Source organism: Rhipicephalus microplus, chromosome 4 (assembly GCF_043290135.1).
Source record: "Rhipicephalus microplus isolate Deutch F79 chromosome 4, USDA_Rmic, whole genome shotgun sequence".
Taxonomy (NCBI): domain Eukaryota; kingdom Metazoa; phylum Arthropoda; class Arachnida; order Ixodida; family Ixodidae; genus Rhipicephalus; species Rhipicephalus microplus.
This window is the reverse complement of record NC_134703.1, coordinates 8,365,722-8,392,517: the sequence shown is the minus strand read 5'-3', so window position 1 is coordinate 8,392,517 and position 26,796 is coordinate 8,365,722. Positions and strand designations below refer to the sequence as shown.

Sequence of the window (26,796 nt, the reverse complement as noted above, 5' to 3'; positions counted from 1 at the left end):
TCCCGGCGACAATCCTAGTTAATTTCTTTCTCCTCGACTATCTTCTACCCCAGCTTAGGAGGAAAAGTATTTGAGGTTCGGAATTGGTGCCCCTCGATGACGCGAGTGCTCGATGGCAGCGCGAAGGAAGAGCTGTAGTCCGGTAAAGAGACGCCTTATTGCAGTCTCAGGCGTCTGCCCGAGTCCAAGCCCGAACCTCCGCTTCATGTAACATTCAAACACACTCTTTTCAATCCTCGGTTGAACAAAGGGTCTCCACACAAGCCAATCACGCCTGTGGGCTCCCATTGCCACAATCATTTGCAAAAACAATTTTATAACAGGCATTGAATTGGTAAAAAATGGCAGCATATCCACGGAGTGAATGATGGAGAGTGGGGCGAAGCATTCTTCCGTCCTTTCGTTCTTGCTTCCATCCGTCCATGCGTCCGTCTGTGTGACCGTCCACGCGTCGATCCGCCCGTCCGTGCGTGCGTCTGTTCGTGCGTCCATCCCTGCGTTCGTCCATGCATCCGTTCATGCATCCATCCACGCATCTGTCTCTGTGTCCGTTCGTCCATCCATTCAACACTCCAAGTACCACCATCTCGCATCTTTTCATCATATATTCCCCATATAGAAGCACCGCCATCCAGCGGACATTCCAAGGACTAAACGAGCGGTGGCACTCGCACACTTTCTTACGTTAATTGATATGTGGGTCCCAAAACCACCATATGATCATGAGAGACGCCAAGCCAGCGTCAACGTAGCGCTAGTATCTGGCTCCAACCTATGCTCATGGACCGCATGTGTGTCAATTACCAGTCCTGCCAGGCACTCAAAACACACGTGGTGCAAAAGTAGCAGCCAGAACAAGATTTTAAATTGCAGCGGTGATGCAGGCCGAAAGCACATGTAGATTCTCCTAGGGACAGTCAAGGCATGTCGCAGTTCGACCGAGTCGAAAGCCATGATTTCCGCGCCGTTCACGCCTCTTTGCATCGCGATAGTAGGCCGTTGCAGTTGTACTAAACATGCGCTGTGCGTGCATCCACGCGTGAGTCGTAATACGTATATGCTAGTATTGGTTGATTTGTGGGGTTTAACGTCCCAAAACTACGATATGATTATGAGAGACGCCGTAGTGGAGGGCTCCGGAAATTGCGACCCCCTGGGGTTCTTTAACGTGCACCCAAATCTGAGCACACGGGCCTACAACATTTCCGCCTCCATTGGAAATGCAGCCGCCGCAGCCGGGATTCGAACTCACGACCTGCGGGTCAGCAACCGAGTACCTTAGCCACTAGACCACCACGGCGGTGCTATATGCTAGTATTGACATGCAGCCTGCGAAAGTGTGCAGCAATAGTTTTGTGCCGCATACTACAGGCATACTGCACGTAAATTGCAGCTGTAAAGTGGAACAGCTGGAGTCGCGCTTGAATAAACGCAATTTGTATACTTACTTGTACACTTTACTGGACTCTTAGTTTTTCCTGTCGATTGCGATTATATACTGAGGTGGCAGAGCTCAGTGTTTTTTGTTGTGGACGGAAATCTGTGCCATCGCAAAACACCGCCCTGGCATGATTGTCGCGATGCACTGTGAACTTCACGGGCAGTGCGCTCTGCAATCTTTTCTTTTGGCACTGGTTTTTGTCACATCAGATGACATTTTATAAGCAAGTGTAGCGTGAACAGAGGCTTTTTCGCACGTAAACTCCCAGAGCCGCTGCATGCCTTGCTAGCGAGGCGCGTCTTGGCAGTTCTAAACAAATTATGGTGTCTCTGGGAGCGAGGGTACACCGCCAAAGGCGCCTGGGTGCGAGATAGGCCTGCTCTCGCCTATAGATCCTCTTATACAAACGATCAGGACAGATGAAAGATAGATATATAAATAAATAGATAGATAGATAGATAGATAGATAGATAGATAGATAGATAGATAGATAGATAGATAGATAGATAGATAGATAGATAGATAGATAGATAGATAGATAGATAGATAGATAGATTAGTCCAAAGTCGCCAAAGTTCACTAAAAATGCTTCGCATTTAAACTCCATCCCAACTAGAGAGGCTTGGGAGGAGTACCTGCTCGGCTGCTCCACCTTGGATGCTCGATGCTCCTTGGTGAGGCGCCTCGGGCAGCGGCCAACTTCATTGGCGTCCCGGAATAGGGTCTTGCTACGAAAGCATGCAATATGCCGCAACTCTCTGGTACATTTTCAGTAATAAAATGTTTTCTGCCACCACCACCAAGGCAAGTCATTTGCAAACACGTCTTGGAAATGATGTTTAACGACGTTTTTTTAAATACTCTCAATGAAGAAAAAAAATACCGGCACTAAGAAATCTGAATGTAGCCCAGTTCTCAATTCATTGTTTCACAAAACCTCGTGGATGATGTTAAAAGTCATGAGACGCCTCAGAAGTTATGCATAAAAGCAAAAAAGGTGAAGAAGGTCCCTTAGCACACATCTAGCCTCCAATAGTGTAATAAATTAAGCGTTCAACAAAAGACAACATTAGCGCAAAGAAAGACTGACGGTGATTGATCTGCAAGGAGCAACACAACACCGTGTTCTGTCTAGATTCAATGCTCGGAGGACACACCGAGTAAATTTCTACTGCTGTATTTCTACCGAAAGAAACTGAATGAATGAACTTTTTCCACGATGTCTCTTTTTGCCCTACGCAGCGTCTCGTTTTGCCCCGCAGGTTGAGGCGAAATGAGGCATCTGGGGCAATTTTTATACCTACTTTTAGAATAATATTTTGAACGGTAGCAACGTAGAAATACTCGTGTAGCACATACCTTACAACCAATGGAAAGCTTCTGTATTGATATTTATTTGTAAGTAGTGAAATAAAAATAAACATTTAAAAATTTTACCGCATCTTATCCCACCCTGCCGCGGCCAGCTTAACATGCGCAGCAAAATGTAGCGCTCATGGAGCACACCGATTTAGCGAGTCTCACTACTGTACTCGTGGTGGGCCAATCCCACATGCTTACCCTATGATAGATTGACAGCGGAACCACAGACAAACATAGGAAAGAAGGCACAGAAAGCACAGCGCTGTTCAAACACTGACGTCATCAGCAGCTCGGTTAAATGGAGCAGTGGGAACTCAACGAAACGGAATGGCCATGCATTCATTCCTTGGGTGTCACCACGTAAGGTTTCTTTCAATTACCTAACTTGGCTTCGCAAAACTTCCGAAACAGTTGTATGTTACTTGAAAATTTAGAGGAGAAGCTTCCGGCAAGATATAACTGTGGTAATCACAGCATCATTTTGATGTTTTGGTGAGAAACAAAATGACTTTATTAGTGCCTGCTGAATATTTACATATGAGTTTTCAAAGTGCAGCTGTTTTAACTGCTTTCATTTCAATAATTAACTTGGGATTGAATGAAAACGATATTGCAGACATAACAACGGATATCTAACTCTACTCGACAGCAACTAGGAGTTAGCCAAAACAAACCAGTACCAGCCAGTAGACAAACAGTATGCGAGAAAATATGGTTGTTGACAGAAATAGGCATGCTTTTTAGAGAATATAATTGTAAAGTCTCATTCAGCCCTGTGACTAGCAGTGCTTGCGCAACCTCTTGCAAATGATGATTAAAAAAAACGACTTTACGCAGTCAATATTCACACCTGTATTTGACCTATACCCATCGTCACACATGATTCACGTCTTCTTGCACTTCAATTGCTCCGTGAAAAGGTCTGACTACCTGTTCATGTTTATGTGATTTGTTCAGAAATATAGACCTGTCGCCTTGCGACCAGCTTTGTTGCGCGACCCAGGCATTGTGTACAAGTCAAGGCGCCACTGTCTTCAATACTCAGAATGGTATAGCTACATTACAGAGTGTCAAGGAACAATGACTTTCTTGTCGATTTCCGCATCAAATGGCATTCGCAGGGTCTCGAGACCATCTTGCCGCTGAAGACGTACGAGAGGCGCAGCTTTGTGACTCCTTTCTCGGCTCGCATGACTCGCCACGAGTCGCAGGGTTTGTGGGAGCACCTCTGGACGTTCGCCATCAGTGCCGCGCACACGATCGTCGCTTTGCTTCTGGACTACACCCTCTATCGGCTCGTCGCGTTTGTCAGAGCCCTCGGCAAGATCAACGTGAGCGCTGGACGTAAGTGTACACACATTTACCCAAGGTTTCCAGGCTTGAAGAAGGGCATAATTAGCAGTCATTGACTCAGGGCGCTTGGAAAAGCTCGTCCACACAAAAGACGTTAGCACAAACACAAATAATGAGGGCATAAATTATCACTTGTGTATAGCCGACCTATTATGTTTTTGTGACTATCACTTGATGGCATTAGGGATTTTCGTATAGTTGATGGTTAAAGAGGTTATGTTAAAGATGAAAAAGTAAAGAGGACAGATGGAAGGACAGACAGGCAGACGGATGGACAGACAGACAGACAGACAGACAGACAGACAGACAGACAGACAGACAGACAGACAGACAGACAGACAGACAGACAGACAGACAGACAGCGGCGTACCAACTCTTTCGCGAATAGGCAGGAGGGGGGTAAACCGACCTCACTCGACAGCCGGTATTTATATATATTGCCACGTTCCTTTCCTCAAGTTTTGTTATCGCACCGTTACACTATGTACTACGCTGTTAGAGAAGCTTTGAGGCTGTTTTGTTAAGGTTACGCCCACTTCGTGAGTCTTTCAGAGTAATCCGGAACCTACGGCGCCACTGGCGATAACGCTGGAATGTTCGATGGCAAGTGTATAAATGCCGATACGCTTCGCCGCTATCAGTACTACTGTGTTACTTTCTTTTTGCGTGGCCGCATGTTTGGCCCGAATAACAGTTTTTTCTTCGACGTGGAGTATGCTCTATCGTTCACGTCACGACCCCAGGACAATATATATATATATATACTGAAGAAGTTTTTACAATGGGCAAATATACTTGAGATGAGAAGAAATACAGCTTACAGACTCGAACTGCTATACCATATAAAAACGCGGTTTATATATTGTAGTGAAACTTCGGGGTTGTTTAAGCTAGACGCATCTGGAGACCGTCGAGGCGAAGAAGCGTGGGAGCGATTCCGCACAGGCAAGCGATGACAAGTCGATACGATGACTTCGGGGAGCACTCATTGGGGGTTTATTTAGCTAATACAACTTGAGTTTACATAATGCACTAGGTCACAAATACAAAACATGGAAAATGGTGGCATACCCCTCAGCTTGCATGACTGGTCTCCGGTGGAGAGATGCGCTGCTGAACCCGACTCCGCTCACCCCAAAAAGGGCCCGAGTCGCTGCTTAAATAGGGCTATCCAGCATCCACGGGTGCGCGGACCAACCAGGCAAGCCGAGGATAACCAATCCAGCATGAGTTTTTGTGGTCGCGTGAAGCCTGCCTCGCGACAAAACTGTGGCAGCTTCTGGAAACGGGCGCATACTCCGAAACGGCCTTGACGCGCTAACAATTGCTCAAATTTTGGTCCCCTTTTTACCCGGAGGACCGAAGCGGCGGCTCGTTCGTTTGAAACGTGGGGACTCAGTGGTTAGAAGGAGAAAGGCACCTAATTTCTGCAGTCCGGTCACAATCACGGCGCGGTGCCTGCTTTGGCGGGAAGTGCACAGTGACCGACCGGTTGCAGCCCTTTCGGTTCAGACTATCATTCTTCCTCGAGGCACCCTCCCCGAGATAAGTCGGTAAATGGCGCCGCTAACAAGAAATCTGGCAAAGTACGAACTCTAGCTGTAGCTGGAAAAGAAGAAGCCTTTCCGCGAGACATTGCTTTCGCGACAATGTGTCGCACTTTACTCCGACAGTGCTCTTGGTCATTGCGGTAGTCGCCTTCTTGCAGCGGCCTCCTCGATTAGCTCCTGCAAAGCGTATACTCAGTGGGCGAGTTTTCTATACCAGTGCAATTTTGTAAACACTTTAACGCACTTCGAGGTAGTAGTCTTAGCCCGAACATCGTCAAGCCGATAGATTTTGAAGCTCCGGTCTCGCTATTGGCATCCATGGAAATAGCCCTGTGACACATGCGTGGATGTGAGAGCGCGTTTGTCGCTCACGCGTGCCCCGAGTATTAGGGGCGACATGACGCGCTTTCTTAGGTACAACAAATTCAACAAGCCGAGAGATTGTGCCCTTAGCCCAATTTCTCCTGCCATTGTAATAATAATAATAATAATAATAATAATAATAATAATAATAATAATAATAATAATAATAATAATAATAATAATAATAATAATAATAATATAATATATAGAAGGTTTAACGTCCCAAAACTATCGTATGATTATGATAGACGCCGTAATAGAGCGCTTCGGAAATTGGAAATTTTGACCACGTGGGGTTTTTTAATATGCACCCAAATCTGAGCCCACGGGCCTTCAGCATTTCCACCCCATCAAAAACGCAGCCGCCACAGCCGGGAATCGATCCCGCGGCCTTCCGCTTGGCAGTCGAGTGCCATAATCACTAGATGCGATGCTCATCTTGCTATCACACCTCTTCCTCCGAGTATGCTTTTGTGGTTATCATCCAGAAGTCCCACAATGGCTTGTTGATTAAACTCGTCATAGATGTTAGTCGTCGGGATGAAGACGTAGTACCAAGCGTCAACAAGAGTACATCCACGTTGAATGGTGCTATGGCTGTGAAACACTAAAACATATTCATTCGACAAATCCTCCTTTATCAAGGTACAGTAAACATTCAACCACCTCAGTGAAGGTGCGTTTGACTTTCGTGCTATACAGATGCTTATGACGGAGGGATAAATCATACCTTTTCAATGGATGATTGCTGTGATAATTTTTCATAATAGGTATTAAACTGACTTGTTCATATTCAGGCTTGTGTGTATTATATTTTACCTTATTTGTTTGCTAATAGTCCAAAAAGAGTATTTGGTACGTGTAATTATAACAAAATTACTATTATTATATTACTCTTAATATCCACCTCTCAACCTTTTTCTTTGAAAATGTATAATTAGTGGTGTTAGGGGCGTAGAACATAGTTTACAACCGTCGTATTTGTATTAACAAAATTGCCTAAAGGGCCTCCAGGCATTTGCATAAATACGCCGACAAAAATGGTGTAAACAAAATTTTCCTTTGAAAGAAAAAATTGTGCCCAATTATAATGTTAAACTATATCCCTCGTTGCTGGCTATCGAAATGGTCGTTAGCTGTATATGATTGGACTAAACACTCCGTGTACGCAACCAGATCGTTACGCGAGGCAACAAATCGCGAGAAAATAATCCATCGTGTTATTACCACTTATGCACGACCACGAAAAAAAAATTGAATGAACTTTTTTTTCACAGTGGCATATTTCTTGCCACTTTGTTCTTCGGCATTTAAAATTTTCTGTGCCATAAAATCACCCGCTTGTTACATGACGCCCCAAATTTGTGAAATGTCGTGATGTTTGAAATGCCCTGATCGCGTGGCCGACGGCATGGATGCGCCATCTGGCGACAAGGCGCCTGCTGCGGTGCGCGGGCGCGTCCTGTCGTATCAGTTGACCTCTCATGTCGCTCTCTCCGACTAGCAAGTAGCACAAACGACACCTTGGTGTCACTGTCTTGGCTCCATCGAATTTGTGCCATTTTAGGGGCGAAGCTCCTTAGGGCGTGGGCTGTGCGTCCCCTGTAGCCTGTATGTAGCCACCTCTAGTTTAGTTCTTGCAGTGTTCACTAGATGGCGGTACCGTCCCCTGTATGTAGCCACCTCTAGTTTAGTTCTTGTAGTGTTTACTAGATGGTGGTACTTGTAGCTGATGATGAAAAGATGCAAGATGTTATAAACTAGAAAGCGGTACTTGTAGTTGATGAAAGACGCGAGATCTTATAAAATAGGAATGATGTCACATATGGCGCGTGTCATTGGTTGAAGGCAATCGTTCGATTTAGTGCGGCGACGTACGCTAGGGGGAGCGATGTAATAAAATCGAGTGGGCAAAATGTACGGAGGATTCATGGTTTACCAGGTTTACCTCCGGAGCTTCGCCCACTCATCATCATTCACTTCGTGGATATGGCGGAATTTTTTTTTTAATGTAGAGGCTATGACGGTGTCGTTTCCAGCGCCGGAATAGCATTGTTATTTATGCTGGTTGATTCATAACTAAGCGTACCAGCTTTGCAAAACCTCGTGAAGCCAAGCACACAAATTAAATTTTCTCAGCTCAGCTTGCCTTTGTCGCGTTAGGCCAAGTTGAACCTAAATGAACCTAGTTAAGTGCATGTAAGTGTAGCCGATTTTAATTCAACCTAGTTGAGCGTGGTATAAGCTGATAAAACGCGTACAAGTTATGGTTGAATAATTAGTTTGATATCCAATCACACACGAAACATGCTGGAGTTGCACGTGGTATATAATTAGGGTAAATATGCAAGAATAAGCTAATGAGGCATTGCTAAGATAACTGTAGAAAAATCTGAATAAGTGTGGTTGATCTTGACATTATCAAACTATTCTGATAATCAAGTTTAAATAAAAAATCCCAATAAAACACAATAAAGTAAATAAAGTTGAATTTTTAGGATCTGAAAGAGTCCAAGCTGAGGAAGATACTAATTACTAATGCCAAGTCTAGTCTCATTAGAATAGACGATTCTAATTAGCCTTAAAGCTAATCTTAATTATGTCTTAGTACCTATAGCGCTAGTTTCATCATAACAGGCTCATTTAAGTTCAACTTGACCTAACGCAACAAAGGCAAGCTGAGCTGAGAAAACTTAATTTTGTGTGCATCATCAGGTTTGGGAGGCTGGCTACACTTTGTTATGCTAATAAACCTGTAAAAATCACAACGCGAGCCCAGCGCTGGAACCGGCGCCGTTGCAGCCGCTACGTAAAAAGAAGAAAATAAAAACAACGGCACAAACTTGTTAGAGCAAGGACACCGACACCAATTTGTCATCTTGGCTACGAGTGCGTCGGAGAGAGCTGCATGAGAGGCCAACTGATACGACGGGACGCGCAGGCGCACCGCAGCATGCGTCCCGTCGCCAGATAGCGCATCCATGCCATCGGCCACCCGATTCCGTGGTCTGCACACATGTGCTCACGCCTGTACATGACTACGGTTCAGTTGACTATACTTTTAGTCGACCGACACTGTCTGTGACAAAACCGCATTGGATTGCAGTGCCTACGCAGATGAAGCTGCATGTTCAAGGCAGGGGTCCCTTGGCTGACATGTACCGGCAAGTCGCTGACTCCTTGAGCCCGTCGAGCCTGCTTGAGTCTACGCTGCCAGCCACGAACGTACAGAACTGTTTGCTGAGGCCATATCCTCCGGACGTTGACATGTATCAGTGGATAGGTTTGTCGTCGACTGTTATTCACTTATCAGATGCGAGGCAGCTCACTGACTTGTCTGCGTAACGATGTCCGTCCGTGTCTCCGTGCCAACGCTCCGCAACACGTTTCTCCGCACCGTAATTGCTGGAACGATGCCAAGTAGGTCGAGTCGCAGCTGCGCGTTGACGTCAGTGATGTTCCGTACTCCGCCGAAGAATTCCCATTTAGAGACATGAAAATTCCCTATTGCGGAATGTTTTTCTGCGAACGTTCATAAAATTCTGCACTTAATTCTCTGCACAACAGTACTACTTTCTGCCCCTATCCACGCACGCACATACTATAACTACATGCGTCTCACGTACAGTGAGACGGCGCATGACATCGACTTCGACGCCAGTGGCAAAATACAGCCGAGAGTGTCCATATAATTGCTATTGCAATAAAACATTGTATTTAGCGTAAATCTGTAACTATTCGGATGAACTGTGCAGCACGTGCTTTCTAGTGTTTCAGACCAGGCTAGTAATGTGGCTTTCAGGCTATACAGCTGGAATAGCCAGCTTTTTCTGGTGTCCTGTGGTCTTTCAAAGTTTCACGTCGACTGTACAAGAATAATACGAGGTATCTTATTCTGATCTTAGAGTATATGAAACTTACAAAGCGACGTGGTTTGATGGAAATTCTAGAATTTCAGACATACTTTCTTTTGGTACTACGCTGTAATTGGGCTTCACTTCAACGTGTATAGTGAGAAGGGCCTATGAAACACTTACGCACCACCTGCGTTGGGTACCGCTTGCACAAAGGGCTTTTTACTCATTTCACGAGTGTAGAAATGCGCACGTGGACGAAGATGCCCAACATATTTCATCAGAATTTTCTTGATATCCGGAAGAACATCAACAGCTAATAAGATATTGAATGGCCCTTCAGAATCAGTCCTAAGCCAATGGCTGGTCTGTGACATTGGTATATGGCCAACGTGTGCCTTACAAGAGCGCGCACTATTAGCCGTCTAGAAATCCATGAAAGAGAGCGGTGTACTTGAAAATGGCTGAGAAAACTTGTTCATACAGATTTTAAGCATATTATCGAGCGTGACCACGTAACGCTGCCACTTGATGTGAGAACTCATTCTGCGTCCCTCTGACTGAGCTTCCGCAATTTGAGTGTAGCTATGTGAAAGAACATTGTGTAGTGTTATTTTACAGCATGCATGGCGTTCGTGAAACTGAATTCTGTGATAACTATGGTGCTATGTGACAGGACTCTGTATTGTTTCTTATTCGTGGTATTACGTGGAAATACTTGGTATGAACTATGCCTAGCTGTTATATTATTTATGACTTTTTTGTTGCTGTGTTTTTCACATCAATGTAAGGGAGTACCGGGTGCTTTACAAAATCTTCAAATATGACATGACAAAAAAAAACACCGCTTATTGACAGTTTGAAATTGCAGATCACACGATAGCATCATGTTTTAGCACTTATCTTATACAACAATTAAGTAGTTGAAAGATGTTGTGGAGGAGCGTTGCAGCGCATTTACGAGGCGTCGTTCTCTCGTTCGGAATGTTAGATAAATAGTTACTACTTTGTTCTTATATCGTGGTTCAGTGAATAACCAATACATGTGCTGGCCAGCCGTGGCACGTCAGCAAAAAAAAAAGTATTGCTAAAGCCTCTAGCATACCTAGTCTTGACAATTTATGTTCCTAATATCCGTCCTACGTGAAATCGGGGTGTCTAGTGTTCCCTCATCTCTGTTACAAAATTGTGCGTGTTTATGTACTGATAAACATCAAGGGTCTGACATCCCCCGAAAGCTCCAAGCAAAGGGTTTAGGAATAATAATTGAATATGACTTGCGTCCGGATAGTCGACGCCAATGAATGAGTGAATGAATTATTGAAGCTGCTCTTGGACATCATGAGGTTCTTTACACCTTTAGCAAGAAAGTCTTTTACTTCTCAACCGACTCCCTTTATGGCAGCCAAAATTATTTTTTCTTGTGCCTCCGGGATCGGCTCACCAAACGGCAATGTCACTTGATTATATCACAACTTTCACGGCCAGTGATGTCGTTATAAAGTGGGGTAATCACTTGAACTGTTCCAGCGCATTACGACGGGACAGAAGAAACGGCCGAGCCGGCCAACAATAAAGGCGCGTTCACACTTGGCCTGGAAGAGAGCGAAACTGGCAAAACTCTCCGGAAACTGGCTTGTTTCGCCGCCCAAGCGGTCGGAAAACCACAACGCGTGGCCGGCGCGCAAGAATCGCTCCCAGACCGATTTTCCCGCCACGCAAAACCGGGTCCATTTTCCGCTTCACAGCCTTGGCTGCGCTAAATCAAACCAAGTGACCTTGTAGCGCCTCAATGCGCCGCTCGTCAAGGAAGAAGTTGGCATTTGGGCCGCGCGGCGGGTGGAGCGCGATAATAAAAAAAAAATGAGTTCGAAAACTGAACGCTGTCAGGGCTGGATCTTTCCCGTGTAAGCTTCGACAGTTAATGGTGACCCGATAAAGAACACACAGCCCCGATCATCCCGCATGGATCCCGCCGGCTCTGCCACCAATCCTACCAGTCCTGACGCCCAAGAAGACGCCAGACCTAGCGGGGCTGCAGTCGCTGCGATTCAACATGTCAACCTGCCACCATTTTGGCCCAACAGCCCCAGCACATGGTTTCTTCAGGTTGAGGCGCACTTCCGTCTACGGCAAATAACCAGCCAACAGACCAGGCACTGGCATCTGGTATCCTGCTTACCTCCGGACGTAGCCGACGACTTAGCTGATATTTTAGCGTCGCCGCACCCGAGCCATCCCTACGACACGTTGAAGGCAGCTATCATTTCCCGCAAGTCTGAGTCCGAACACAGCAGACTCCAACAGCTCATCACGGCTACAGAGCTCGGTGACCGTCGCCCATCACAGCTCCTGCGACGCATGCGCCAGCTCCTTGGCGGCCCCTCCGCCCCTCAAGAGGAGAAGCTGTTACGTGAGTTGTTCCTCCAGCGCTTACCGCATGGTAAGCATGGTCCCGGTCCTCGTAGCTGCAGGAGATGTGCCAGTAGACACACTCGCTGAAATGGCTGACCGAGTGGCGGACTACTCGCGGGCACATAGCCTCAACGCCGTTACCACACCGCCACCGGCCACCGCTGCAGACCCGGCGCTCGCGAGCATCGAGAACCGTTTGGACGCCCTTGTCAGGCGCCTCGATCACTTTGTACCTGCGCATCGTCGACCGTCATCCAGGTTCCAGATACACAGTCGCTCCTCGACGCCCCCACGTTCTCCGGAACTTCGGCCACCCGACGCGCCGCGGGACGTTTCATCCTCAACCGTGTGCTGGTACCACCACCGATTCGGTGCCTCTGCTCGCAAGTGCACTCGCACGTGCACTAGCACGTGCTCCTGGTCGGGAAATGCGACGACCGGCCACTGACGGTGGCAAGTGGTACTGGTCGAAAGTCATGCCGCCTTTTCTATGTCTCTGATAAGATCACTGGCGCTTGCTTCCTAGTCGACACAGGAGCCCAGGTTAGCGTCATCCCGGCCTCGTGTGCAGATCGCCATCGCAACGAACAGATCTGCCCACTTCAAGCGATCAACAATTCCGCCATTCGCACATACGGCCAACGCTCTCTTACACTTGACCTTGGACTACGCCGTACGTTCCACTGGATTTTCATCCTCGCTGACGTCTCGCAAGCTGTTCTTGGAGCTGACTTCCTCAGTTTTTTCAACCTTGCTGTGGACATGCATGCTCATCGCCTCATTGATCTCAACACCCGCCTCTCCATCAACGGTGTACTCTGTACTTCCTCGCCAACGAGACTGCGAGCTCTCACACCTTCTTCGCCGTAGCAAAAATACTCGACGACTTTCCCAGCATCACGAAGCCGAACGCCAGAGAGTCACCGGTGAAGCATTCCATCACTCACCACATTGTAACCACTGGACCTCCCGTTTTTACACGACCCCGTCGACTATCTGGAGAACGCCTCGCCATCGCCCGCCGTGAGTTTGAGCACATGCTTGAACTCGGCATTGTGCGGCCTTCCTCCAGCAACTGGGCGTCGCCACTCCACATGGTACCGAAGAAAGATCCTGGCGACTGGAGACCATGTGGGGATTACCACGTTCTCAATGCCCATACCTTACCAGACTGCTATCCACTTCCTCACATACAGGATTTCACATCAAATTTGGCTGGGTGCACAATCTTCTCTAAGATCGACTCAGTGAAGGCTTACCATCAGATTCCTGTAGAACCCGCCGACATTCCGAAGACGGCCATCACCACCCCATTCGGTCTGTTTGAATATGTGAGGATGCCTCTTGGATTGCGAAACTCTGCACAGACCTTTCAGCGCACTATCAACAAGGTCACGCGAGGTCTCGATTTCGTATTTGCCTACCTTGATGACCTCCTTGTAGCAAGCTCATCCGGCCCTGAGCATGAAGCCCACCTGCGCACCCTGTTCCACCGCCTGGATGATTACGGCCTCGTAATTAATCCCAATAAGTGCATCTTCGGCGTCGCTACAATAGAGTTCCTAGGCCACCTTGTCACTCCAAAGGGTATCCAACCACTCGCCAGCAAAGTGAAGGCTATTCAAGACTTTCCACCACCGACTTCACTGAAGAGACTCCGAGAATTTCTGGGCCTACTAAACTTCCATCGCCGTTTTCTTCCAAAGGGCGCCACATTCCTAAAGCCCTTGACCGACCTATTGGCTAAAAAAAAAAAGACCCGGCTGCGCCACTGGAGTGGCCCAAGGACGCTGCATCTGCCTTCTGCACTGCCAAGAAGGCTCTGGCAGACGCTACCATGCTCATACATCCCGTCCCTGATGCCCCAATTCGTCTCATCACCGATGCATCAAGCGTGGCAGTTGGCGCCGTTCTCGAGCAGCACGTATCCGGTTGGCAGCCCCTTGGGTTTTTCTCGCAAAAACTGAAGCCACCAGAGGAAAAATACAGTACATTTGCCCGAGAACTCCTCGCGGTATACCTCGCCGTCAAACATTTTTGTCATTTATTGGAGGGCCGGGACTTTTACGTCGTTACAGACCACAAGCCCCTGACGTTTGCCTTCCATCGCAATCACAGCGATTATACTGCACGGGAGATCCGTCAACTATGCTTTATTGCCGAGTTCACTGTGGATCTCAGACACGTACATGGGCCGGAAAATGCTGCTGCTGATGCACTATCCCGCATCGATGCCTTGTCGACCCAGCCACCACTAGACATGGAAGAGCTAGCAGCTGCCCAAAGCAACGATCCTGAGCTGCATCGCCTTCGCTCTTCATCCACGTCTCTATCGTTCACGGAGTGCCCGCTTCCATTTTCAACCTCATTAATAACGTGCGAAACGTCTACTGATGTCCCTCGGCCCTTTGTGCCTTCAGCTTTTCGTCGGGCAATTTTTGATCACGTGCACAACATGAGCCATCCTGGTATTCGTGCGACCCAGAAGCTAGTCACATGTCGTATCCTTTGGCCAAGCATCAATGCTGATGTCCGACGCTGGGCGCGAACCTGCCTTGAGTACCAGCGCGTTAAAGTTCACCGTCACACTGTCACGGCAACATCCCCGTTTCGGCCTCCAGACGCAAGGTTTTCTCACGTCCATCTCGACATCGTCGGTCTTCTTCCGTTATCGCAAGGAGCCTGTTACCTGCTGACATGGGTGGATCGCTTCACCAGATGGCCGTAAGCGTTTCCCATTTCCGACATTACAGCACCAACAGTTGCCAAGGCTTTCACAAAGGGCTGGGTGTCGCGCTTTGGATGCCCTTCTGTCGTCACCACTGATCGCGGTCGTCAGTCTCAGTTGGCCCTTTTCACCGCACTTGCCAATATCCTGGGCATTCGACACATCCACACAACTGCCTACCATCCTTCCGCCAATGGCATGGTCGAACGGCTTCATCGACAACTGAAAGCTGCCCTCACTGCTCACCAGCCAAGGGAACGTTGGCTCGACCACCTCCCCTTCGTACTTCTGGGCATCCGATCAGCATTGAAAGTGGATCTCGGCGGCTCATCAGCCGAACTAGTCTATGGCGTTTCCCTGCGTCTTCCAGGAGAATTCTTTGAGCCATCATCGCCACCTTCCACTCACGATGCCTCCACGTACATTCGAGAGCTGCGCACCACGTTTCGGGACCTTGCTCCTGTGATTCCTGCCGACCGACAGCCCCAGTCTGCCTTCGTCAGTCAAGAGCTGCATGACTGCAGTCACGTCTTCGTTCGGCGTGACTAAATACGGCCACCACTAACACCAGCCTATGATGGCCCATTCTGCGTACTCCATCGTACACCTAAGACGTTCACGCTGGACATCAATGGCCGTGAAGACGTCGTGGCTGATGATCGACTGAAACCTTCGTATATCGCCGCTCTCGCGGCTGCGGGGTTTCCATCTCCAGTCTGGATGCCCACATCCAAGCATGTCCACTGGGCAATTGCTCTGGTGACTCCTACGGCTGTAGATTTATGGGGGGGGGGGAGCCCTGTAGCGCCTCATTGCGCCGCTCGTCAAGGAAGAAGTTGGCATTTGGGCCGCGCGGTGGGTGGAGCGCGATAATAAAAAAAGTGAGTTAGAAAACTGAACGCTGTCAGGGCTGGATCTTTCCCGTGTTAGCTCCGACAACCTAATCAGCCGGCTTCAGATTTAACATGGCGGCATACGCGTCGGCAGTGCCTCGCATCGGCTCAAATCGCAAACTACCCGTGCAGCACGACGAAGCTTGATGGCACCAACCAGGACGCGTTCATTGAGAGCCTTACTTGAATTACGGTCGCCGAGAACTCTGGAAGTAGACGATGCAGCGGCAGCGAGTCGGCATGCCCCAACATGTCTCACTTTTGTGTACAGCCGGTTGAAACCACGTCGCCACTGCCGGTGTGTTCGCTTGTGTCGTTTCTGCTGGCCTACCTCCCGAAACAACGTTTGAAATGATGCGAGCTGTTTTTTCACTACTTTGCGTGAATAGCAATAAATCTGTATATAATTTAGTGCTCACGAAAAAAAAAAACAAATAATTCTCAAAGTAGCCATTGTGGTGGTGGTGGTATCATTTCCGAGGGCAGCGCGCGGTCGTGGTTTTCCGGCCGCTGTGGCATTTTCTTTTTCGCTTCACTTCTAATGTGTGACTGTGGCCCTAGGGACAGAGCGGTCTGTCCGGTTGTGTTGGCCGACTCGCCCGTTTATTCACTCCCGTTATGCGCTAGACCTGTTCAAGTACAACAAAATCTCACGCACGTTCGCTCAACCTCTCTCTCTCTCTTTTTCCCTGTCGCACTCACTGACTCTATCTCTCTTTCGCACACACACACACGCACACACACACACACACACACACACACACACACACACACACACACACACACACACACACACACACACACACACACACACACACACACACACACACACACACACACACACACACACACACACACACACACACACACACACACACACACACACACACACACACACACACACACACACACACACACACACACACACACACACACACACACACACACACACACACACACACACACACACACACACACACACACACACACACACACAGAGATGTAGAGATGTTTTAAGGGGCACTCAACAGACCTCGTACCAAACTTTATTAGGCCATGGAAATAGTTTGGTGTCTGATAAGGAACAATTTGCCACAAAAAATTTTTTTATTCGGTTCAATACGAGCTGAGAAACTTGTTTTTTTTTTTTTTGCAGCGTCGCGAAACGAGGATGAGAGGCGGCAAGCTCGACACCCTTGCCGCTCCTCCGCGTAGCCTTCGCGAGCCAAAGCTCTTCCCACCCTCTCCAGTATCCGACCAAGAGGTCACGTGTGCATGGCATGCCCGAACAAGACCAACCTCCGTGCACGCGAGCGGTTTTTTTTTTTTTTTTGTTGACCAGAGTGAGTGTAACGCGATAGCGTTAGCTCGTGTCGCCGAAATCCCGCCGTCAGTGTCGGGCCGGTTGGTTGTGAGCGAAAAATCGTCTGTGCGTCTGTGAACGAAAAATCAAGTTACCAAAATCGCCGCAGGAGGCCGCTACTTGTCCACGCGTGCGCGCGCGATCACACTGAAATACCCGCACATTCGAAGAAAAAAAGAAGTGCTCAAGGTCACGAGGCGTGGTAGTTTCTTTGCCCATGCCACCCCTCCCTGCTTAGCTTCGAGCGCTTTCGTCGGAACGAGAGAAGAGATAATGCAATTGCAGCATGCTACAAACCTTTGCAACTCCACTCACTCTGAACTGATTCTTAAAGCTTTTTCAGTGTTGAATTCGTGAGGCAATAAGCTCTTCTAGTGAATACATTCTATGGTTATTTGAAAAAGTGTTTCAGGGCCCCTTTAACGCGTTTCGTTCGACAGGTGTCACGACGAAAACGAGCCCATTTGGCGATATGTAGGCACATTTGGAAAGCCTCAAATTACGTCGAAAAATGCCGGGATAGTGCTGCCGCCACCGCTAAAAACACACAGGAACTTTCGAACTGCTATAAAAACGAACTATGTTCATCTAGCTGAAAATATATTATGCCTTTCCAGAGGCGTTGATAAAGGAAAGAGCAAGTGCTGGATAATGTGCTGCTATCTGTGAGGCATTGTGAGACTCTTCATGGCCTCCGAGGTGGCGAGCGCGTGGCGTGTATTTTAGAGGCCATGCGACTCTTGCTTTAGATCAAAAACCTGTATGTACCATTTGCATGCACGCCTTTTATGATCTACTGTGTGCGAGTGTTTGTATGTACATAACATAATAAAATTATCAAGTACACACTTAGTGCTTGAAGGGCGCACTATAAATATACGGACCGGATTTCGCTATCGCGTTCAACTCTTAAAGGCGAAGCTTAAGGTCCCTCATTTCTTGAGGTCTACTGCCAATTTCTGCGGGATGTTTCGGAATAGCTGGCTTAGACGTGGTAAAACAGATGAGCACAATGAGTGCGCGAACGCGTAGGAGTGTTCCACGGTGGTCGTCTGTCTGCTCGATGCGCTGACCGCGGGTACTCGAACGTATGCGAAACGCCGGCACATTAGCCCCGCATCTCGTTGCAATTCACAGGGTGAAAAAAAAAGAACACTTGCACCTCGTTATTGCGTCGTAATATTTTTCTATATATTTATTATTCTCTTCAAACAACATTTACATAAACTACGCATGTCATGGTAAATATTTTTCGCCATATGACGTGCCACGATTGGCAACGTCTGAGCAGAGTCGTCGACGTAGAGGACCAACGTCACAGCATGCCGTGTACATAGGGCTGTTCATACGCGCACGTCATGCCCTCATTCTCTGGGCCCCCCCCCCCCCCCCAAAAAAAAAAAAGGAGGAGGAGCAGCGTTCATCTTAATATTCGACCCATTTCGGTGGTGCGTAGCGTTGCAAATTTTGGCAAACGTGATCGCGAACGCCTCATCTACGAATAGCACTTGTCAGCTAAAAATTGTCAAACCTGGCGAGTGGCCCTTTAGCGATATATTTGAAACAGAACAATATAGAACAGCTACAAGCACAAACCCTTTATACTATAGTCGGCGAAATTGACGTTACGGGCCTAGCTTTCCGTCGACCAAATTTACATTCCATGGCGACACGATTCGCAAAGCTTCACTCGCTCGTCATGATTCACTTCGTGGAGATGCGGGGCTTTTTCGCGTCACTCGTGTCGACGCCGACGACACTTTCGGCCTTTCACGAGACATCTCCGCACAACGCAGGTGTGGTGTACTTGCTGGGAGTAGTCTTGATTGTGGGCCAGACGTACGGGCTTCGACTGCGTCACGTGGTGGCGTCCGCCTTCTACCCAGACCGGGAGCGCGCCCGGGCTGCCTGGCTGCACGCGCACCTGCTCTCGCTGCGCACGGGCTGGCTGACCGGGGCGCGCAGGGCGCTCCGCTTGCGCTGGGAGGGCGGCAGGGCGCCCGGCCTGGTTGACTTGTTTCTCGCGCGGTGCGTCTGCTTCGTTGGTTGACTTTTGAATCATGGCTTGCATAGACTGACCGCTTGTGGCTCATTCGGTTCGCATTAATGTGTCGTCTTCATTCTTACTTTGGCGGTAGTGGGAATTTGGTGATTTTTGGCGAATTTCTACTGAAGATAGAATCAGAAGTTTCTTGAAAACAAAAGTAATCGCGTTTGAGCAGGCGGCTTCCGGCACAACACGAGCTCCACTATTTTTTTTTTCTTAATTTTAAGTGAACCTCACTTCTTGCTTCATATGTTTTGCGCAATTCAGAAGCTGTTGAATGTGAAGAGGACATTCAGAGACGACTGATGCTAGCTCAGGGAACTGCTCTCCAAGCGGTTCCAGAGTGGGGAATTACTTTGTAGCAGTTTTTTGTTCCCAAACCGTGCAGATTTCCTGTAGTCCGCAGAGCGTTGAACCTCGTGGGCATACGGAGAAAGAACTGCCTCTCTTGTGGAACTTCGGGCGCCATGGACGATGCGCAGGGATTCCGCCAGTGTGCGACACCGACCTGCAAGGGTGAGAGCTTCGCATGCCTCCTCGTCAGGAGTCAGAAAACTGGCTTCCTTCGGCGTGATCACGAGTGATGCGAAAACTCATTCGCGAGTTTTCGAATTGCGTACGCTAAGTTAGCGGGTGCTGTGGGCGTAACGTTTGCGTACGGGTGACATATGAGTTTTCCAATAGCGTTCATTCCTAGCAAACTCTGACGCACATTCGAGTCGCCGCAAAGAAACTTTGCAGGCCTTGAGGGCTGCAAGCTATTTCGGATTTGTACGGGCAAAACGCAAACGCTGATAGCGGCTAGCGTTATAACGCATACGCAGTGACAGCGACCGCAAAAGATAACGGTTGCGCAAGCTATTCGATACCTTCCTATCGTCAAGAGATGACGTTAACACAAAACTTTACTTCACAGCATACGATTCCTTACAATCTCTGGCGCTGAGATCGTTCAGCGAGTATGAGAAAGAGGCGTAGTGCACAGATTCGCCTAGTCTTCGTGCTTACGGGCTTGGAACGCACTTGTAGCTTTGTTTGTTGCAGTGTTTTGGTTTTGATTCGAATAAAAGAACGCGTGGTTGTGAACTTCGTGAGTTGATTTCAATTGGCGAAAATTCAAGAGAACCAAGTTGGGCTGACGTCCATTACTTGATGGCTTAACTGCGCTAAAAGAAACAAGGACACAAAAAATGTGCAAGTCTGGAGTCCAAGAAGTCAAGATAGTCAGAAGCGTGAACGACGTCTGGCGGCAAAGCCGACTGAGGCCACGCGGAGCCAAAGCGAGTTGAAAGGTTGGACAAATTCGTGTATTAGTAATCCCCGTGCTGGCCGAAGCGCCGTGAGTTGCAGCTAATATAAAAACAAGCATGACGAAACTGGCGAAATCACCGCAGCATCACCGGGTCGTCCCAAGATAATTTGGTAAAAAGCGTGGTGATTTAGGAAGGAAGTTCATTGACCAGGAGGCGCTGCTCTTTCGATCAGCCATTGCGCGCATTACTAAAGGTGGGCACTGCGAAACGTCGGCAGGGTGGCTGCTGCCTGTAACTTAATATGTGACTTTCATTTAACAAGTGTAGGCCATGTTGAGCCATCCGTATTGTTGAGCGCATTCATTTCACATGCCTTCATTTTCACCTCTATTTAGTTCTTTTTCTGCCATTCTTCCCTACGCAGCACATGATATATTTTTCCTCATTCGCGTGATGACGTTGAAACACAGAAATAAACAAACATAATTGACCACACAGCAATGAATGGGAAAAAAAAAGATAAAGCAAGCAAACGAAGGAGCGAAAATGGCCGAACAACGCAGAAAGTCACCACAGCCTGCTAGGAGGAATACAAACAAACATGCTTTAATGGGTTTGCATTCCCTTCAGTATCCCTCGCTTGCTGTTCTCGCGGCTACTGTAAGTCGGCACCTGCACTGCTGCTTGTCACTTTTTTTTCAGAAACTGTGAACAAACGACTTATTGATGTGGGGACGAGCCCAGCTGTTTTCACTGTTTGGAATAAAGAGATTGCTTTTGTGGCCACCGTGAGAGTACACCTGAGGAATAGGGCAGAAGCGTTTGGGCCCTAAGGAGCGCCTGTAGAGCAGTGCGACTTTAATTAGCGAAGGGCGGCCTGCCGTGAGGGCTGTTCTTCACAGGCGTGACCCCCAGAAATTCAGGGGTGAAGCTGTGACGTCAGCTTTTGTACTCGCGTGCATCAGCCCAGAAAGGAGGGGATCATCCTCTCCGTCAAAAAAGTTCACACAGCCGATGCGAAGTGAGCATCGCAAGTTAACATGGGGAAACCCAAGTGAGATTTTTTATTTTAAGTAATGTATATAAACTCGTATTCATTAAAATGGGTCAAAGAAGGTATTTTTCATCCAGATATGCCAAGAATAGTATAGTTGCGTCATATCAAACACTAAGGTTGACAGCGTAAATTCGCGAGCAAGCGGGTCTAGCCAGTCTGGCAACATTCGTAAGGAGGCTCGTGCTCGATCGCAGCATCGCCTATGCATGGCTACATGCTTGTTTATTGCATTTTAGGAAATGTCAGACGCACAGTGTCAGACGCAAAATGGCAAAAATGTGGCCATGGGCCGTAAGCCACACAGGCCGCTCGCTCTTTAGGCAGCCCTTGCGGCATTGAATTTTTTGTGTCGTCAGTAACTTCTTCTTTAAGGGAGCTTTACGCAAAGGCAGGTTTTTAAAAGTAAGCCTATTTTCTTGCGCTTTGTCATCTTTAAAATTGTTGCCAGATGAACAGCTATTTTGAGATGCCTATCGCGAACGATATAAGCGTCTTCTTGCCAATGTTGACTATAAATTCAAATTCTTGCCACTTGCTTCGGATGTACGCAAGGGTGCACAATACTGGTGCCGGATTAACAGATCTCACTGCACGCTAATACCTGTGAACGTCTTTCTGGAGTGCAATAATTCAGATATATGGGCCGCAGTGGCACGGTAGTACGCGTGATTTGATGAAACAATTATGGTTGCCCTCCTCTGTCATTATTTGTTGTGACTGCAGCTTTTTCTGTACGCACTTATGTATAGTTGCACGTTAAATCTGATACGACCTTTTTTACTGAGGTAATGGGCCATTCCTTCAAATAACTGCTTCATTCATTGACACGGGTTTGTTAACCACTGTCGCGCAGCTGTCTACTGCGTGGAATGCTTCGACGAACTCGAGAACGTCTGCACGGTGTGCTTGAACCCGGCCGAATACGGGGACCTGTTCGACGTCAGCGAAGAAATGTGAGCGCCCTCTCACTGTCTCCACTCCGCTGTGTTCTATTTCGAACACGTACCTCACCTTAGCGTAGTTGCAAATGTGGCTAGAAATAACAAAAAATTCACCAGAATACAGTTTGCAATGTCTCCCATGGTACTGCAATTTGCATTGAACGAGTGTATACGGCGAAACATATAGTAGGCGCACACGCAATGCGTCACTCATGAAGAGTTCACGGCTGGCTCACTCCTTTTGCGCTTCGCTATATAGATGATTTTAAGTTGTGCACATGGCCGCGGCCATTTCGGGTGGCTAAACGTATGTTCTCTTATTTTTGTTCGTCGTAGCTTGAAATTAAGAAACTCACGAAACTTCGAAAGCACCCGCCCAATCGTGTACATGCGTATACGTCTACAGTATATCTGTCCGTTCAATTGTAAATGAAAAAAAGAAAAACTCAAAGATAACAGTTCAGTAATTGACACCGAAAGCCGTTCTTAAAATAGTCTAGAGACACACTGTTGAGAAACTGCGTCGAAGCACGCGCGTGGGGGAGTTTTTTTGCACAGGAAAGCAAGATTGTCAGAACTTGCATGACGTGGATTGAATTTTCGCTTCGCATAGAAATAATTTTCGAATACTGGTTCCCTTTGTTAAAGGAGCGGAGAAGGAAGTACTTTAATGTGGCAGATGCCCAGTCATTCAGCCCGGAGGGGGAGGGGGGCTGTCTACAGGGTTGTTGTGAAAAAGGTCACGTACGGAAAAACTGGCAGATTAACTTATTGTTAGCTTGATGATGGTCGATCGCTCTCACGTTCCTCTAATCACGTTAATGTTCTACGAGGAGTTGCCGAAATGAAACGAGATACGGATATTTAACTGTACGTTGAAAATTTTCCCCCTCTCGGCCCTATGTCTCTGTTTCAGTGATTAGAGGACAACGTTTGTTTTTAGGAAAGTAGTAAGCTATCCGAGTAGTTTATTATCTAAGGTTTAATTCGCGTGAGCTCTTCGCGTCGTATCGCGCGAAGAGTCCTCTGTGTCATTCGGTAAGCATCCTTTCGGCTGTCTTCCAGAGTGTGCCCATTGGCAACGAGCACAGGCGCTGTCCTATACAGCTAATGGATGTGGCAGGTTGTTTGTAAGTACGTGTTTTAGGAAGTTTCGCCCTAGTACAGTGCCTCGAAGGGTTGCTCCTGTGACACATTCTTTACGATTTCCGTCAGAGTGAACTCGCTTAGTTCTCGATATGTAAGTACGCCATCGGAAAGCTAGCAGTTTTTAAAGAGACAGGGTGCTTATCCAGTCGAACCATCTTGAGGCATTATTCCGAAGCTTAATCGGCACGAAGCGTCCTCAGATGTGCTTTGGTGTGTTTAAGCGTTGCTCCCTTGAGAGTACCCAGCATTCTCCTCCACATTTCGCTTGACAATAGATTATCTATTTAGTCATTCAATAGTTCACGACAAGGGCAGTGGTTTTCACTTTAAGGCTGCATGGCTTGCAATTCCTGCTAAGAATGTCGTTTGACTTGAACATCAAAAGCGCTCTTGCGTTAAGTGCAGAAACTTTCAAAGCTCGTGTGAGCAGAGATAGAACGTTTGAACTATGAATAATTATGTAGCCTGTAATAGATGAGTATAAATGCTCCTGAAGTGTTGTTAGATAAAGTTTTTATAAATTGAAGTTCTTATCTTTCGAGGACCTTTTTGGCTTTTCTGACTTAGGCTTACGTTATTTTTGGAGCTGCAGTGATGTTATGATGGCAACGCGAGAGATTCGAGGCAGTACCTTCCCAAGAAGTTCCTCTCTTTCTTCACTTTTTCTTCTGCGTGTGGTATTGCACTGAGCAAAAGGAAAACAGGAGAGAAGATTTCAGTATCTCGTCGTGATGCGGATTTCAAGACGTGTATTTCAGCATCTTACGAAACTCAATGAAAAAACAAACTCATTGAACTCGCCTTCTGAAGTACGTTTTCAAGTGGGCGTACGAAACAAAAGCACTTGATGTAATGGGCACTGTCTTGCATTAGTGTGCTGCTTTCACTCAAATATCGAATATCTGGCTACGCACTACGCTCGGTAGAAAACAAACACTGTGAATATAGTAAGCAGGTGATGATCTTCGGCAGAAGTGAGGTCGTCGTCGTGCCAGAGAAGAAGGCTTGTGATGCGTCGAAAACGTGGTTCCGCATATACTCACGTGTACCACCTGCCTGTCATCGCCGACCTATCCCTGACGGTTAGATGAGGTGGCTCGGACGTTACCACGAATTAAGTCGCTGTTACAAATAAAGACTTGCAAACGAAGTCGCTTGCTTAGGTCGCACATTGACGAATGAAGTGGCAAGGCATACTGGTAATATTTTCTCTTTACGTACCCTACACTACTCGTTGATGACGGTGGTTTGATTGTAGCCTGCATTATTGTTGAAATCAAGACGGTATGGTTTGGCATTTCAGGAAGCATTGCGTCATTTACATACGCAGAAATTCGACACGGAAAAGCTAAAGCTCAGGTATTTGTTGGTTACAAAGGAAGGGATTTATCGATATTCGTAGGAACGAACATGCTTGTTAAATGGGGTACAGTTTAAGTGTTGTACGTGATGGGAGAGCTGCCGCCATTGACTCGCCGATTTTTTCGCCAGTTGTTCCTCGGTTGCTAGAAACGCAGGTTCCCCTTATATTCGAGAAAGTACAGCAATCCAGAGGCCATCACGCCAACGCTTTTCTCCGGAAAGTTGAGAGACCGTGGGTGATGAACTGGGCCCCATTTTAGAACTGTCATTATGCAAATGTGACGAGCGAATCATAGAGCAGCCACTGTAAAAGAAGGGATGCCCCATCGCTCGATGCCACTTAAAGGTGTTGTTATTTTACATCACCTCCTTCGAGGTTAAATAAACCACGACATAACGGCTTTCGCGGGACGCAGTAATTGTTGAGCGAGTCAGTCCATTCTTACGGAAGCTTTTTATGTGGAATAAAGACAAGATACGGGCAAACGCAGTACTTAGTTGTGCCCTACGTGTCATCGAACATTTTAGAATGAAATTCAGGCTTGCTGCGTAAGCGGAAAGAGAGAGCAGGAAAAGAGAAAAAAGGACGACACATTGAAGCCTTGTTGCAACAAATTCCTGAATGGCATGTTCGAAAGAATAATCAGAAGAAACAATGTTTTTTTTTTCTCGTATTCGTAAAAAAACTGTTCCAGAATACAAAAATCACCGCTCTCGCCGCGTCAAGACGCTTGGCAATAGAGAAAACGCGCGAAAGTAAAATGCTGGTGGTGACGCCACCTCGATGTTCTTGCACCATCTGCCATGACGCCCTATATTTTCACGGAGTTCCCTATGACCTGGAAAGTTCCTAATCGGTGAAAATTGCCCTCTGATTAGGCACAGCACTACGTTCAGCATACCACAATTCAGAAAATTTGGTTTGGCGAATATTGCCAAAGTATAAAAAAAGCATGTGAAATCCACGATGTTAGACGCGAAATTTTCGGCGTGAAATTTCGAAGTGCGGTTATCATCTTAGTTTTTTTCCTACATCACTGAAACATGACGGTGAAGTTAACGACATTAGTTTTCAGAGTAAAATTCATAAATCTCAGCTAATTCATTGTTTCACTTAAGTGTCCATTTGAAAGTTCTCTATATTCCTGAGATGTTTTTATGATTTTCTGATTCCGCCCCCGCCACATGTTAGCATCCTCAACTTTTCAGGGACTCGAGTGAAGAGGAGGGCGACGAAGGTGACTCGAGTGAGTCAGGCGACTTCGAGACGATTCGGGACTTTCTTCGACGGCGGCTTTCCGCTGCTCACGCAGACGAAAACGCTTCGAACGCGAGAACAGCGAGGCCGTTGCAATTCTCGAACGTGTGATGATAGGTACTGGAGAATGTATATACGGGAATAAACCAAGAAGAAGTGCCGAGTGCTTTCGAAGGCTGTTGTCGTTGCTTGTCGTAACAGAGGTCTTCTTCTTCTTCGAGCGTATCGATGACCACATGAAGTGCGCACATTATGGTTAGGGAAAAACGACAACAAGAAACACATATAGGAATTCAAACATCAAGCAAGTGAAGATTAGAAAAAGAAAGGAAAAAAGATAAAAATAAATAGAAGACTGAAGAACATAAACTTCATTTGCCGAATCAAAACGATTGATTCGAGTCCGT

General features: G+C 47.3%; 1 protein-coding gene across 1 annotated transcript in view; it reads left to right on the top strand.

Moving 5' to 3' along the window:
* The window catches only part of LOC142814121 (DC-STAMP domain-containing protein 2-like), a 150,588-nt gene extending 124,065 nt beyond the window's left edge, over positions 1-26,523 (top strand). Inside the window, exons 9-14 of the mRNA XM_075892050.1 lie at positions 3,925-4,147; positions 9,176-9,352; positions 19,119-19,350; positions 19,758-19,885; positions 22,533-22,632; positions 26,341-26,523. Coding sequence (XP_075748165.1) covers positions 3,925-4,147; positions 9,176-9,352; positions 19,119-19,350; positions 19,758-19,885; positions 22,533-22,632; positions 26,341-26,500 — 1,020 coding nt within the window. The 3' untranslated portion in view covers positions 26,501-26,523. The remainder of the gene's footprint in view (positions 1-3,924; positions 4,148-9,175; positions 9,353-19,118; positions 19,351-19,757; positions 19,886-22,532; positions 22,633-26,340) is intronic.
* The last annotated feature ends 273 nt before the right edge of the window (positions 26,524-26,796 follow it).